Here is a 15,005-nt window from a genome sequence, read left to right on the forward strand (position 1 = left end):
AGACTTTAAATGAACACTCTAATGCAAATACTATCAACAAAGCAATGGGTTCAAATCAAGAAAACATCTAATGCCCAGTGGACTTATGCGTCGGCTATGGGGGGTGGGGGGGAGGAAAAGAAAATGATCTATGTCTTTAACGAATAATGCTTGGAAATGATCAAATAAAATATATTAAAAAAAAAAAAGAATAGTAATACAACAGGTAATGCACATTCAAAAAGTATCAATATCCTCAAAGTTATAATAGTTCATTTAATGACAATAGCAAACAAACCCACTATCATATTTTACATGAATCTTCTGTATGGCATTTAGAGAAAAACCTTAGAAGCCAATGAATACTTGTCACAAGTTTTCTAGGTGTAGCAATGTTTCAACCTTGGGTGAGATATTAAAAAAATCTTATTACTACCATCATTACAAAAATGTGGTAGAGGAGTCTAGAAAAAAAAAAAAACACATCTCTGTACTGTTGCTTTTGAGTCTAAAAATGTCACCAAGAATCTAGAGATCATTTTGGTGAAAGGGTAAAGTGAGCTGAGGAGTGGCAAATGAGAGATGCCCCAGTTTTGGGAGCCATCCAGGAGTACCATGCCTGGGGATCAACTTCCCAGCAGTTTTGGTATGAGACTGTAATGTCCCATTGGGAGGTGGGGATTATAATTGTACTTCACTTTGGCTACTAAAATGGACCTTACCTCTTGTTACAAATAAGTAAGAGGCAATCAAAATGATCAGAGTTGAGAAAAAAATCTAATATTCATATTTAAAGACTGTGGAAAGGAAAACTAAAGCAAGTTCTGGATTTTCTTTTTTTTTTTAATTTTATAATATTTTATTTGATAATTTCCAAGTATTATTCATTAAAGACAAAGATCATTTTCTTTCCTCCCTCCCACCCCCCCACCCCCATAGCCGATGTGTGATTCTACTGGGTAGTACATGTGTTCTTGATTCGAACCCATTGCTATGTTGTTAATATTTGCATTAGGGTTTTCTTTAGAGTCTCTCCTCTGTCATGTCCCCTCAACCACTGTAGTCAGACAGTTGTTTTTCCTCGGTGTTTCTACTCCCACAGATTATCCTCTGCTTATGAATGGTGTTTTTTCTGCTGGATCCCTGCAGATTGTTCAGGGACATTACACTGCCACTAATGGAGAAGTCCATTACATTCGATTATACCACAGTGTATTAGTTTCTGTGTACAATGTTCTCCTGGTTCTGCTCCTCTTGCTCCGCATCACTTCCTGGAGGTTGTTCCAGTCTCCATGGAATTCCTCCACTTTATTATTCCTTTTAGCACAATAGTATTCCATCACCAACATATAACACAATTTGCTCAGCCATTCCCCAATTGATGGGCATCCCCTCGTATTCCAGTTTTTCACCACCACAAAGAATGCAGCTATGAATATTTTTGTACAAGTCTTTTTGTACATTATCTCTTTGGGGTACAGACCGAGCAGAGCTATGGCTGGATCAAAGAGTAGATATTCTTTTCTCGCCCTTTGTGCATAGTTCCAAATTGCCCTCCAGAATGGTTGCATCAGTTCACAACTCCACCAGCAATGAATTAATATCCCTACTTTGCCACATCTCCTCCAGCATTCATTACTTTCCTTTACTATCATGCAAAGTGTGAGGTGATACCTCAGAGTTGTTTTGATTTGCATCTCTCTGATTATAAGAGATTTAGAACACTTCTTCATGTGCTTGTTAATAGTTTTGATTTCTTTATCTGAGAACTGCCTATCCATGTCCCTTGCCCATTTATCAATTGGAGAATGGCTTGGTTTTTTGTACAATTGATTTAGCTCTTTATAAATTTGAGTAATTAAAACTTTGTCAGAGGTTTCTTTGAAGATTTTTTCCCAATTTGTTGTTTTCCTTCTGATTTTAGTTACATTGGTTTTGTTTGTACTAAAGCTTTTTAATTTGATGTAGTCAAAATTATTTATTTTACATTTTGTGATTCTATGTCTTGCTTGGTTTTAAAGTCTTTGCCCTCCCAAAGGTCTGACATGTATACTATTCTGTGTTTACCCAATTAACTTATGGTTTCCTTCTTAATGTTTAAGTCATTCACCCATTTTGAATTTATCTTGGTGTAGGGTGTGAGGTGTTGATCAATTCCTAATCTTTCCCACACTGTCTTCCTATTTTCCCAGCAGTTTTTATCGAATACTGGATTTTTTTCCCAAAAGCTGGGATCTTTGGGTTTATCGTATACTGTCTTGCTGAGGTCTCTTTCCCCCAGTCTATTCCACTGATCTTCCTTTCTGTCTCTTAGCCAGTACCAAATTGTTTTGATGACTGCTGCTTTGTAATATAGTTTAAAGTCTAGGACTGCAAGGTCCCCATCATATGTGTTTTTTTCATTATTTCCCTGGATATCCTTGAACTTTTGTTCTTCCAGATGAATTTTGTTATGGTTTTTTCTAAATCAGTAAAGAAATATTTTGGTAGTTCAATGGGTATGGCACTAAATAGATAAATAAGGTTGGGTAGGATGGTCATTTTTATTATATTGGCTTATCCTATCCATGAGCAGTTAATGTTTTTCCAATTGCTCAAGTCTAGTTTTAGTTGTGTGGCGAGTGTTTAGTAGTTGTGTTCATATAGTTCCTGTGTTTGTCTCGGGAGAGAGATTCCTAGGTATTTTGTTTTGTCTAAGGTGATTTTGAATGGGATTTCTCTTTGTAGTTTTTGCTACTGAGCTGTGTTGGAGATATATAGAAAAGCTGATGACTTATGTGGGTTTATTTTGTATCCTGCAACTTTGCTAAAGTTGATTATTTCAATTAGCTTTTTGGTTAAATCTCTAGGATTCTTTAAGTAGACCATCATGTCATCTGCAAAGAGTGATAACTTGGTCTCCTCCTTGCCTATTTTGATGCCTTCAATTTCTTTTTCTTCTCTAATTGCTACTGCTAGTGTTTCTAGTACAATGTCAAATAGTAGAGATGATAATGGGCATCCTTGTTTCACTCCTGATCTTATTGGGAATCCATCTAGTTTATCCCCATTGCCGATGATATTAGCTGATGGTTTTAGATATATACTGTTTATTATTTTTAGGAACGACCCTTCTATTCCTATGCTTTCTAGTGTTTTTAATGGGAATCGGTGTTGTATTTTATCAAAGGCTTTTTCTGCATCTATTGAGATAATCATGTGGTTCTTGTTGGTCTGCTTGTTGATGTGGTCAATTATGTGGATGGTTTTCCTAATATTGAACCAGCCCGGCATCCCTGGTATAAATCCTACTTGATCATGGTGGATGACCCTTCTGATCACTTGCTGGAGGCTTTTTGCTAGTATCCTATTTAAGATTTTTGCATCTATATTCATTAGGAATATTGGTCTATAGTTTTCTTTCTCTGTTTTTGACCTGCCTGGTTTTGGAATCAGTACCATGCTTGTGTCATAAAAGGAGTTTGGTAGAACTCCCTCTTTGCTTATTATGTCAAATAGTTTGCATAGTATTGGGAATAACTGTTCTCTGAATGTTTGATAGAATTCACTGGTGAATCCATCAGGCCCTGGGGATTTTTTCTTAGGAAGTTCTTTGATGGCTTGTTGGATTTCATTTTGTGATATGGGATTATTTAAGAATTCTATTTCTTCTTCTGTTAGTCTAGGCAGTTTGTATTTTTGTATATATTCATCCATATCACCTAAATTGGTGTATTTATTGCCACATAATTGGGCAAAGTAATTTTTAATGATTGCCTTAATTTCCTCTTCATTGGAGGTGCTGTCCCCCTTTTCATCTTTGATGCTGTTAATTTGCTTTTCTTCCTTCCTTTTTTTATTAGATTGACCAGTACTTTGTCTATTTTGTTTGTTTTTTTCAAAGTACCAGCTTCTTGTCTTATTTATTAAATCAATAGTTCTATCACTTTCAATTTTATTAATTTCTCCCTTAATTTTTAGGATTTCTAGTTGGGTTTTCTGCTGGGGTTTTTTAATTTGATCGCTTTTGAGTTTTTTTATTTGCATTTCCAATTGATTGATCTCTGCTCTCCCTAATTTGTTGATATATGCACTCAGGGATATGAATTTATCTCTGATTACCTCTTTGGCTGCATCCCAAAAAGTTTGAAAGGATGTCTCACCATTGTCATTTTCCTCGATGAAATTGTTAATTGTTTCTATGATTTCTTCTCTAACTAAACGATTTTGGAGTATCATATTGTTTAATTTCCAATTAGTTTTTGATTTGGTTTTCCATGTACCATTACTGAACATTATTTTTATTGACTTGTGATCTGAGAAGGCTGCATTCATTATTTCTGCTTTTCTGCATTTGTGTGCCATATTTCTGTGACCTAATGTATGGTCAATTTTTGTGAATGTGCCATGTGGTGCTGAGAAGAAGGTGTATTCCTTTTTATCCCTATTTATTTTTCCCATATGTCTATTAATTCTAATTAATTCTAATTTTCTAAGATTTCATTCATTTCTTTTACCTGTTTCTTATTTATTTTTTGATTAGATTTATCTAAATTTGATAATGGTTGGTTTAAGTCTCCCATTAATATGGTTTTACTGTCTATTTCTTCCTTCAATTCTCCTAGTTTCTCCATTAGAAATTTGTGTGCTATATTATTTGGTGCATACATGTTGATTAGTGATATTTCCTCATTATCTAAAGTCCCTTTTAACAAAATATAATTACCTTCCCTATCCCTTTAGATCAGGTCTATTTTTGCTTTGGCTTTATCAGATATCATGATTACCACTCCTGCCTTCTTTCTGTCAGTTGAGGCCCAGAAGGTCTTACTTCATTCTTTAATTCAGACCTTGTGGGTATCAACCCACCTCATATGTGTTTCTTGAAGACAACATATGGTAGGGTTTTGGATTCTAATCCATTCTGGTATTCGTCTATGTTTTATGGGTGAGTTTCATTCCATTCATGTTCAAAGTTATGATTGTCATTTGTGGATTCCCTGGCATTATGATATCCTTCCATAATTCTAACCTTTTCTTCTTCGGCTCTACCTTTTAGTCCAGTGATTTACTTTGAATCAGTCCCCGTTGTCCCCTCCCTTGATGTTTTCTTTTTTAGTCCCTCCCTTTTGTTCCCTCCCCCTCCCCCTCTCATTCCCTCCCCTTTTGTTTTCCCTCCCGCCTCCCCCCCTTGGTTTTCCCTTCTCCCTACCCTTGTTGGGTAAAATAGAATTCAAGATCCCAGTGGATCTGGGTGTTTTTCCCTCTCAGAGTTGATTTCCCTGAGATTAAAATTTAAGTAAAAATTCTCTTCCTCTCCTTCTTATAGGAGTTTCCTTCCCCTCCCATTCCCATGTGGATCTTTGTGTGAGAAAGATTATTCCTATTTGGTCTTTCTTTTCCCCCTATTTACACATTACATATTCCCCACATTTTAGTATACATAGATTGATATAAATGTAGTCCTTATAGAAGAGAGTTTGAGTAAAAGAAGAAGATAACATTTTTCTCCTTTTCCCTTTCCTTCATATTTACCTTTTCAGGTATTCCTTGCTCTTTGTTTTTCGGTGTTGAACTTTCCATAGAGCTCTGGTTTTTTCTTTGCAAAAACTTGGAAATCTTCTATTTTGTTGAATGCCCATACTTTCCCTTGGAAGTATATCGTCAGTTCTGCTGGATAGCTGATTCTTGGTTGAAGACCCAGCTCTCATGCCTTTCTGAAAATCATGTTGCATGCCTTACGATCATTCAGAGTGGAACTTGCAAGGTCTTGTGTGACCCTGATTGGCATTCCTTTATATCTAAATTGTCTTTTTCTGGCTTCTTGTAGAATTTTTTCTTTTGTTTGAGAGTTTTGGAATTTGGCAATTACATTCCTGGGAGTTGTCTTTTGGGGGTTTAGTGTAGAGGGTGTTCTGTGAGCTCTGTCAGTGGCTGTATTGCCCCCTTGTTTTAGAATCTCTGGGCAATTTTCTTAGATTATATCTTGTATTACGATGTCGAGTTTGCTGTTTATTTCTGGCTTTTCTGGAAGTCCAATTATTCTTAAATTATCTCTTCTCCCTCCATTTTCCAGATCTGTCACCTTGTCAGTGAGATATTTTATGTTCTCTTCTAATTTCTTGGTCTTTTGGCTTTGCTTTATTAGTTCTTGCTTTAAAGCCTGGTTTTCCTTTTCAGTTTGGTCAAACTGGTTTTGTAGATGCGTGAATTTCTTTTGCATTATTTCCCATTTTTCCTCCCAGAAGGCTTCCATCTTTTTGATCATTTCTGATTCATATTCTTCATGGGTTTGTGGAGAGTTTCCATTTCCTTTGGAAGGTTTAGGAGCATTTGCTTGGGTTTCCTCTTCTATCTCCTCTGTGTTTTGTATTTTTGCTCTATAAAATGTGTCCAAAGTCGCCTCCTTCTTGTTTTTTTTTTTTTTTTTGGAATTTTGGGTTTTTTTGTGCTTCTGTGGAGTTTGCCATCTCTATCTGAGTGGGGAGGATTAGCTTTTCTTATCTCTGTCTAGCTTTCAGAGGTTTTAGCCCTAGGCAGATTGTACTTTCTATGGCTTGGTCCTTGTTTCTGTGCCTCAGCCAGCCAGGAAGAGCCAGGACTCTGAAGGGGGGGGGGGGTACGTGACTTCCAGGAGCTCTAAAGGCTGGTGATAGGATTAACCTCAGACTGACTATGCCCTCAGGCAAGGACCTTCAGAGAGACTCAGATGGAAGGATCTGGTCAGGGGGCTACAGTCTCCTCCTGTCTCTCTCTGTTTCCCTGCTGTCTGGGTGCCCCCTCGCCTGGGTCAGGTTGTTTTAAGGATTTGGCTTTCAGCTCCAAAGACTTTTTGCCAGCCCTGAGGGTTACTATTGTTTCAGATGACCCTGCACTCTGAGGGGGGTGGTGCTGTGGCTTCCTGGAGCTCTGAGGACTGGTGATAGGATTAACCTCTGACAGAGTATGCCATCAGGCAGTGACCTTCAGTGAGACCGAGATGGAAGGTTCTGGTCAGGGGGCTACGGGCCCCCCCATCCCGTCTCTCTCTGCCTCCCTGCTGTCTGGGTGCCCCTGAGACTGGCTGAGATCTTTTTCAGGGGGCAGCCCTCAGAACAGCCAGCTCCTGAGCCCCCCCCCTGCCTGCCCTGAAGTTCCTGCTGCTGCCTCAGACTCAGCAATCTGGGTTGGGGGGGATGGGTCCTGGGACCTTCCCTTTGCCTTCCCGTTAGATCCCAGTGATCTCGGGCTCCAACTCTTGGGGGGGGGGGCGTACCTTTTCATCCACGTCCAGGAGGAGTGATTCTGGGGTCTATTCTGCTGTTTGTTTTGAATTTCGATGCCCTAGGAGCATTCCGTTTGAGATCAGTAAGGAGGGTTTCTGGAGCTCTGAAATTTAGCTTTCTCTAAGCTGCCATCTTGACAAGAAGTTGAAGTTCTGGATTTTCTGCCACTGAGTTGAAACAAATAGCAGGTGGAATCTTAGAGAGAAGATATTGACAAGACTGACAGTTGGTGGGGGAAGGGGAAACTGGGAGTGACAGTTGGTCTTGTGACTAAAACTTCCTTCCTGGCCCTGGAACTGGAAGGAGCTCTCTCCCTGTCTCTGGATAGAAGTGCCTCTATTCCTGAATTTCCCAACTGTGTGCTTTACCTGGATCCCCATGATTATGTTCATCAGACCAAAAGACTTAAGGGAAGCAGTTTGGACTGTAAGGCCAGTCTTTAGGGGCATCAGCCTGAAAAGACAGGCCCAACCAGCTCTAAAGTCAGAACTTTTCTCCATCTTGCTGTCTACTGCTAAGACTTTCAAGTTAAGAAAACTAGCACAGATTAGCATAGACAGGAATAAAGGAAACACTCCACCAGTCTATGAGGCCTGGCCTCAGCTCAGAAGCTGAGAGAGACTCAACCCTCATCTAGGGAAACCCCTCTTCCCTCTTCCCTGATACCTCCCCAATCCAAACTTGTTATTAAAATTTATCTTTATTTGAATATCACAGTCAGATAAGAGGACTACTATTTCAGGAGACACAGAGGGAGCTGAAACCCAGGACAGCCAGTCAACTATAAACAATCCTTATTGGACTTCTGCTGGGCAACTAAGTCTGGGTGGAGGCTTGCCCCTCAGGAGGGTCCATGCTTAACTGCTATGGGGTATCTTCCACATCAGTCCAATAGAGAAGACATCCCCTCAGGCTATCATAAGTGGCCCAATTCTTGGGAACCCCATTTTTCAAAAATAGCCTCTAGACAGGGGGCATCTCTCTGCTTTTGTCTGATGAAAATGATCACAGGGATCCAGGTAGAGCACACAGTTGGGAAATGCAGGAATAAAGGCAGTTCTATCCAGAGACAGGGAGAGAGGCTCCTTCCAGTTCTGGGGTCAGGCAGGAAGTGCTCTTCACAAGACCAACTGCCACTCCCAGTTGCCCATTCCAACACCAACTGTCAATCTTGTCAATTTCTTCTCTCTAATAATCCCACTGCTTTTTGTTCCAACTCAGTGGCAGAAAGTCCAGAACTTCCTTAGTTTTACTTTGCTCACAGCAAAGTTAATTTAATTAACCTAGTGTGAAGTGTCAAGTTCATTTTCCCTTTAAAATATTTTTAAATGATGCACTAATGTGTAAATATATTCTTCTGTACTGCCAATATTCTCCCATCCTCTATTTTTCAAACATCTTGGCCAGAGATTCAGCAATGTATTTCATTTATACCTGGTGACAAATTCATTTAGAACAATCAGAAACTCTCTTGCAATCTCCTTTACTATCTTCTACTTATTTCAATTTTCTATTATGGGTAAAATTGTCTATGGCAAAATAAAACAGAACCAGAACCAAAACCAAAATAAAACAACAACAACAACAACATAAATTTAGGAAAGAAATAGACCTTATTGAGCTTGCCAGCCAAGAAATCTCACCCACACTGGGCAGAGACTTCCCTGAGGAACAAAAAAAAAAGGCATAAATTGGTTTCACTTAGGTAGGAGGTGAATTGGCAATGAGGGTGTCTCAAGATTGGACAAGGCTTGTTGCTGAAGCTAGTTACAGGAAAAGTTCTTTAGGCTAGCTATCTCTTGTATTCCTACCCTAATAGGAAAAAATATTCTTGCTAATTCAGTAAATAGGAAGGTCTAGGATAGGCTGGAGATTGAAATAAAAACAGGGTCAGGAGCAAGTTAGAGGAAATACAGATAAAATAGAGTTGCTTTAGCTTTCTCAGCTACCCACACTAATGTTTCTATACTATACTACTTACTATACTACTACTATACTTTCTTAGCCCAAAGTTCTCTATGCTTCATAGAAAAAAAAGCAAAATTAAAATTACCTTTTATCTTGTCACTTATCACTTCTAGTATGAATAGCAGTTTCATCCTTTGATCTTCCTTTCCTCCCCAACATAAACAGATAGCATAGTTTCCCCCAATATGCCACACTTGGCAAAAATAGAAGTTATTCCTTCCTCCAGGAAAATGACTGGAAACAGGCGCTACAGAAGACTATGTCCATTCAAAGCAACAAATTGTGTTCAAAAGTTGAATGACAAGATCTCACATCAAAGTAAACACACACTAAATGTTCTTCACCATGGCTTTAATTCTATGATACTCTAGTTCCTCTGTATCTGATAGTAAGTATTAAATACATGTTTTAATGAAGACTCTAATCTCTTCCCATTTGAATCCTAAATTTGTTTCCCTTCTCATTGCCCCCAAATAATTCAGTCAACACACAGGCCTTTAATCAAGTAAAACATGAAAGTAAAATGTAGCAATGTTAACATCTGACCATCTAGAGTAGCTACAGATGCTTTTGGTAAAATCTGCATTTCTGATTACCCATACCATCTCTTCTGCATCCTGGTCCTTTGAGTAGGAAGATGTCAGAGATACACCCAAAGGCCTTTTGGGGGTTAAATGAGTGTTACCAAATATTTTCAGTTTCAGTCATAATTGGCCACCCCAAAAAGTGCTTCTATAAATATTTTTGTACAAGTGAGTCCTGGCCTGCTATCTTTGGCATCTTTGTGATACAGATCTAATAGTGGTATTGTGGGAGAGCTTTGAGGTGAAACCACAGGTTCAGGACAAGTTATTCTTTGCAAGGATGCAAGATCCAAAATTTAGCTTAAAAATAAAAAGAGAAATTGATTAATTTGGAAGTCATGTTGAAAGGCCAGGAGACAGTGGGTAGGTGGAGCCTGGCCAAGGAAATAAGGTTTGGGTTATTCATAAGCTTTTGAAAACAGGGGTTACAGGAAAAGGAAGGGGGGATGGAGTGATTAAGGAATGAGGCAATTTATTGAGGTTGGGGATATAAGAGAATGATCTGTGGAATTCAAAGGTTGATTATATTAAGTACCACTCAATGCTTATCAGAGTGGAACCAGGAAGTGTATATCTATATTAATTAAATATCAAAAGGATAGTTCAAAGTGGGAGGTGAGTGCTCCTGGAAAGGAATTTTTCATGTCCCCTTTGACCCAGAACATTTCTGGAGTTTGGGGTGTCCAGAGGGATACTTGTATCAGTATGATATCACTTATCTTTTTTTCACAATTTTTTTCAGAAGTTTTTCTCTTTTTTTCACAATTTTTTTCACAAGTTTTTCACAATTATTTTCCAACATTTTGCATTTGTGAATTTTAAAACTTCTCAGACTCTACCTTAGAACATTTGGTTAAGGCTATTCCCCACTTAAACAATGGAGGTACTTAGTCAGGAATGTATGTGGGAATTTTACATTACTCCACCCATACTTAGGTATACTTTAGGGGAAGGTAAAGTTGTAAAACTCATTACAGAACAATGAAAATGTCCCTAACTCATACTTATAGTGAGGCCAAAATCTTAAGCTTGGTCTATTTTTAGATCTAATACAAAAGGGTGCTAAGTACCTATAAAGGTTAAATGAATCACTAAAAGGTCAAGCAACTTACAAGGGCAAGCTTAGCAAGAGGTGTGAAGTTTCAGTCTACTTAGGGAAGGTGATTAACAAAAGAAGATGTGAATTAAGAATGGTCAGTCCTGTGGAAAACATCTACTGTGATTGGTAGATGTGAAAATTTAGGAGAGGTGACATAAGAGAAATTTCTTTTTAAAAGGAGCTGGCTCTATAATCTTAGGGGGAGTTGGATCTAGGACTAGTTGGAGTAACTGGGCCTCTGAACTTGGTTGGAGTTTTTCTTGGGACAAAATCTTGTGGTGTGTGTATGTCAACTGTGTGGTATAATATGCAAAAAACCTCATATAATCTTAGAGTATTTTAAGAGATATAGTGATAGTCATGCAGCAATGTAGCCTTATGTGTGTAAAGATGAACTTAGAGTTGTGACTTTAAATCTAGATTTAAATGGTCACCAAATAAAATTCACAAGTAGTCTGGAAATATATGATAATATAATTAATATAGAGGGAAGGAATTTAAGGAGAAGAGAGAGGGAGAGGAAAAAGAATTAATTTAAACTGCTTTGGCTCAGGCTAAGCCATGCAGTAGTTAAAGGCCTTGGCCAAAGGGGCATCCCTGAGCCCAAGGGAAAAGGAAGTCAGTCTTATTACTCACCAAGAGAACATCTCAAGGAAGCTGTCTGAGTGAGCTCCTCCAGGCTGAGTAGCAGGACAGAACTAGAGCCCAAGCTATTCACAGGAAATGATCAGCCAGAACCAACATTCTGGGGAAAGAGGTTTTTTTTTTTACTTTTATTTTCCAATTGGTTTTATTAGTACCTTGGGTGTTTCCATCACAGACTTTCACAAATATACATCCAAATCTCCATTCAGTGAATCTTCCCTTGCAAAAAGATCAAAGGACTCGGGAACCATCTTTGATAGTATATATAACATTCAGATCACGTAGCCTCCCACATCTCCAAGTCAAGAAAAATGCATTCATTAAACATTTACTTTGTGCCAGGCCCAGTGCTAAGAGCTGAGGGTACATCAGCTGGGCCCCTGCCAACACAGACCCTGCACTCTAATGGGGAGGGAGGGGCAGCTTGTCAATAGCTACCTACAAACAAGGCCTATACAAGATCAGTTGGGGATCCTCTCTGATGGAAGATTTTCTCTGATCCACAAATGCAAACTTCCAGGGGGCAGGTCCAATCTTGTTTTGATCTTGGTATTCCTAGTGCCTGGTATAGGTTAATGAACATTACATTAGGACTTTCTTTGGGAGATCCCTACACCAATGCTGGGTAATACAATGGTTATGATATTGATCTTGGAGTCAGAATGATCTGAATTCAAATCCTGTCTCAGATACTAACAAGTCACTTAGCCACTATCTGCCTCAGTTTCATCAACTTTAAAGCAAGGATAGTAACTATATCTACCAACTGTCATTAGTTATGGTAAGGATCAATGAGATATTCATGAAACATTTTCAAACCTTAAAGTGCTACATAAAAGCTAGCCGTTATCATTATTTTTACTACTACTGTGGTCACGCCTGCTCAGGCTGCTTACTATCTGCATGACCTCAGACAAGTCCTTTTTCCACTTGAGGCCTTAGTTTCCTCATCTTTACAAGTGGGTGAGTTGCATTTGATGGCCTCTAAGGCCCCTTCTATTAGCCTAAGTGTATTAGCCTATTCCTACCTCCCAACCATATTTCCAAGGATCAGTGGTACCCAACCAGCCCTGGCCTCCAGTCTGAGCATCCATGGGCATTTGGTAATATAACCAACCCCCTAATTCAATCTTCTGCTCTTTACCTATCCCATCCATTCAATGAAAGTGTTAGCAAGCCAGTGAGATAATACATTTTATTTGCATAGTTCATTTGGCAAGGATAACTAATTAGGCTGGGAAACACTGATTTCATAGAAAAAGAATAGCTACAAAATAGGTATATAAAACCCCTGTGTATCCTAATAAATATTGAGTGGTAAGAGTGACCTTTTAAAGCATTATATGTATTGTGAAAAAAAAACTCAAAGTAGTCTATAGTTCTTTAATCTATTAAAAATTAGTTTCATTATTCTTCCCTGCTCACCATTTTAATACCATGATTCTCACCTCTCCCCCCTCCCCAATAAAAGAGATCAAAAAGAACAAAGGACCAAGGGTGAAAGAGTTGCTCCTCTTTGGACAAGGAGAAAGGGGAATAAAAGACAGAAACATTTCTGAAGTCTTACATACTCAGTGAGCATGTGAGGTTTTTAATGGCAACCATGGAAATTGGGTCCATACTCACCTGTCTCTACATGAAAAGTTCCAGGACAATGGCCAGGTGTTCTGGCTAGACTCAGGTGTCCTGTATTAATCCAACAATCTAAACTGGCAAACTGACAAAGTATTACCATGTAGAGGTCAAAGGGGGAGTCCCTTGGCATGGAGCTTCTCATCATCCATTTAAAACCACCTCTATGAGTAGAGTGGCAGAAAATCAGAGGGGCTTTTAGAATGGCCTCCCCCCAACACTGAGGTCTTTCTGGGATCTACTCCATAGCTCTTGGACCTCTCCCCCTTTCTTCAAACACTTGGTGAGGGAGGACAGTTTTACAGCTAACCCTTGCCACTTTTGTGGCAGTTGATGGAAGAAGGGGAGAATCTAAATCAAAGCCAATAGTGTAGACCTCCAATGAGTGCACTTGAAAAATGCAATCAGTCTGAAACTGGGAATGCAGGAGAATGGCAGAGCTCTACCTCTGGCCAAATGACCTCCATGAAAGGTTGGGTTAAAAGGGAGCAAACAGGGATAATAAAAGTCACCAAGAAAATGGCAAAATCCTGGAAACATTCAAAGGCTAGAAGAACAGTGTTTGGGTAAGAAATGGAATCGTTTCCTTTTATTACAGAATTCTCTTCCCATTTGACCTTCCTTGCTGTTTCCTCAAATTTTAGGAGTACCAGTTACCCTTCCAGACACAACAGACAGGTAGATAGGGGATAGGGGACATTCAATGAGAGATGGGTCCTGCTTGGGGGACAAGGTGCTGGCCATTTCTTCCAGGCCAACTTGTAAGGCACAGCTGGTAGAAGTCAAGGCAAGTCTCTGTTTACACTCCAGCCTAGCTGGAGCTACTGGGAGAAGGCAGCTCGGCGTTCTCTGAAGAGAGCCCTCCGCTGTTTTCTGTCCTCTGCCTCCTGTTTTCGGGCATTCTGCTCTGCTTTGATCTCAGCTTCGAATCGGCTGGTCATGGACAGGTCATAGACCTTGGCTTCGAAAAAATTCTTGGCTCCTTTCACACCTTCTATGGCCACATTGATCTCGGAGAGCTTGGCCAGGGATATCAAGCTGATCTCTGACCCCAGTCCCCCTGAGGCTGCTTTGCTGAAAATCAGCAAAAACTCCCGAAAACTGAGCTTGCTGTCCAGGTCCTCATCCACCTTCCTGATCATTTCCTTTAAGCCCAGGTGCGTCTGGGGGGCCCCCAGCTTCTCCATCATCAACTTCAGTTGCATCAGGTCGATGTAGCCATCCTTCCCAGAGTCATACCTTCGGAAGAGGCTCTCCATGTCCTTGATCTGGCGGTGGCTGAACTCGGGAAACTCGGTGTAGAGCTTGAAGACCTTGATGGGCGGGAGCCGCGCCTTTCCCTTGTGCATGCCCTGACGCCGGTTCAGCTGCTCCTTAAGCTCGGCGCCCACTTTGGCCATGAGCTCCTCAGCGGGCAGCTTGTTTCCCTGGCTCGGGGAGCCACAGGGCCAGGCCGGCGCGGGCACCGCATATAAGCCATTTTGCTGCGGAATCCGGATGACCTCTGCCTCCTGCTCCAGCCTCAGCCTCCGATGCAGCTTCAGGCTAAGCTCCTGGCTGGCCATGGCCCCAGGACTCGCAGTTCCCCACGTTCACTGGTCGCTTCTTCCTGGGAACCGCTTGCAACTTCTCTGGGGGAAAGAGTTTTTGAGAGAGGAAAAAATCCCCAATATATACACCTTTCACCCTTGTGTCTCCACCTCTAAATGATCACATCTACCAATCACATCAAAGGCTTTCTTCAGGACGGCCCATACTTTGAGTTATCACCTTCTTTGATTAGTTTCTATCTTTTGAGCTACTTCACACTTCTTTGTTAAGTTCACCTTTTGTGAGTTACTTGGCCTTTTTGTG

The 15,005-nt window shown here is 40.0% G+C and overlaps 1 protein-coding gene across 1 annotated transcript; it reads right to left on the reverse strand.

The window, feature by feature from the left end:
- Window positions 1-12,868: 12,868 nt before the first annotated feature.
- On the reverse strand, window positions 12,869-14,780 carry LOC100033000 (EF-hand domain-containing protein D1-like). The gene has a single exon (XM_056814859.1). It carries the CDS (start codon window positions 14,714-14,716, stop codon window positions 13,973-13,975), a length of 744 nt encoding a protein of 247 aa, XP_056670837.1. The 5' UTR covers window positions 14,717-14,780; the 3' UTR covers window positions 12,869-13,972.
- Window positions 14,781-15,005: the final 225 nt, after the last annotated feature.

This window comes from Monodelphis domestica, chromosome 2 (genome assembly GCF_027887165.1).
Source record: "Monodelphis domestica isolate mMonDom1 chromosome 2, mMonDom1.pri, whole genome shotgun sequence".
NCBI lineage: Eukaryota > Metazoa > Chordata > Mammalia > Didelphimorphia > Didelphidae > Monodelphis > Monodelphis domestica.

Excerpts from the sequence above, each read along its gene's own strand:
- LOC100033000 (XM_056814859.1), bottom strand. The coding sequence starts at position 14,716 with ATGGCCAGCCAGGAGCTTAGCCTGAAGCTGCATCGGAGGCTGAGGCTG.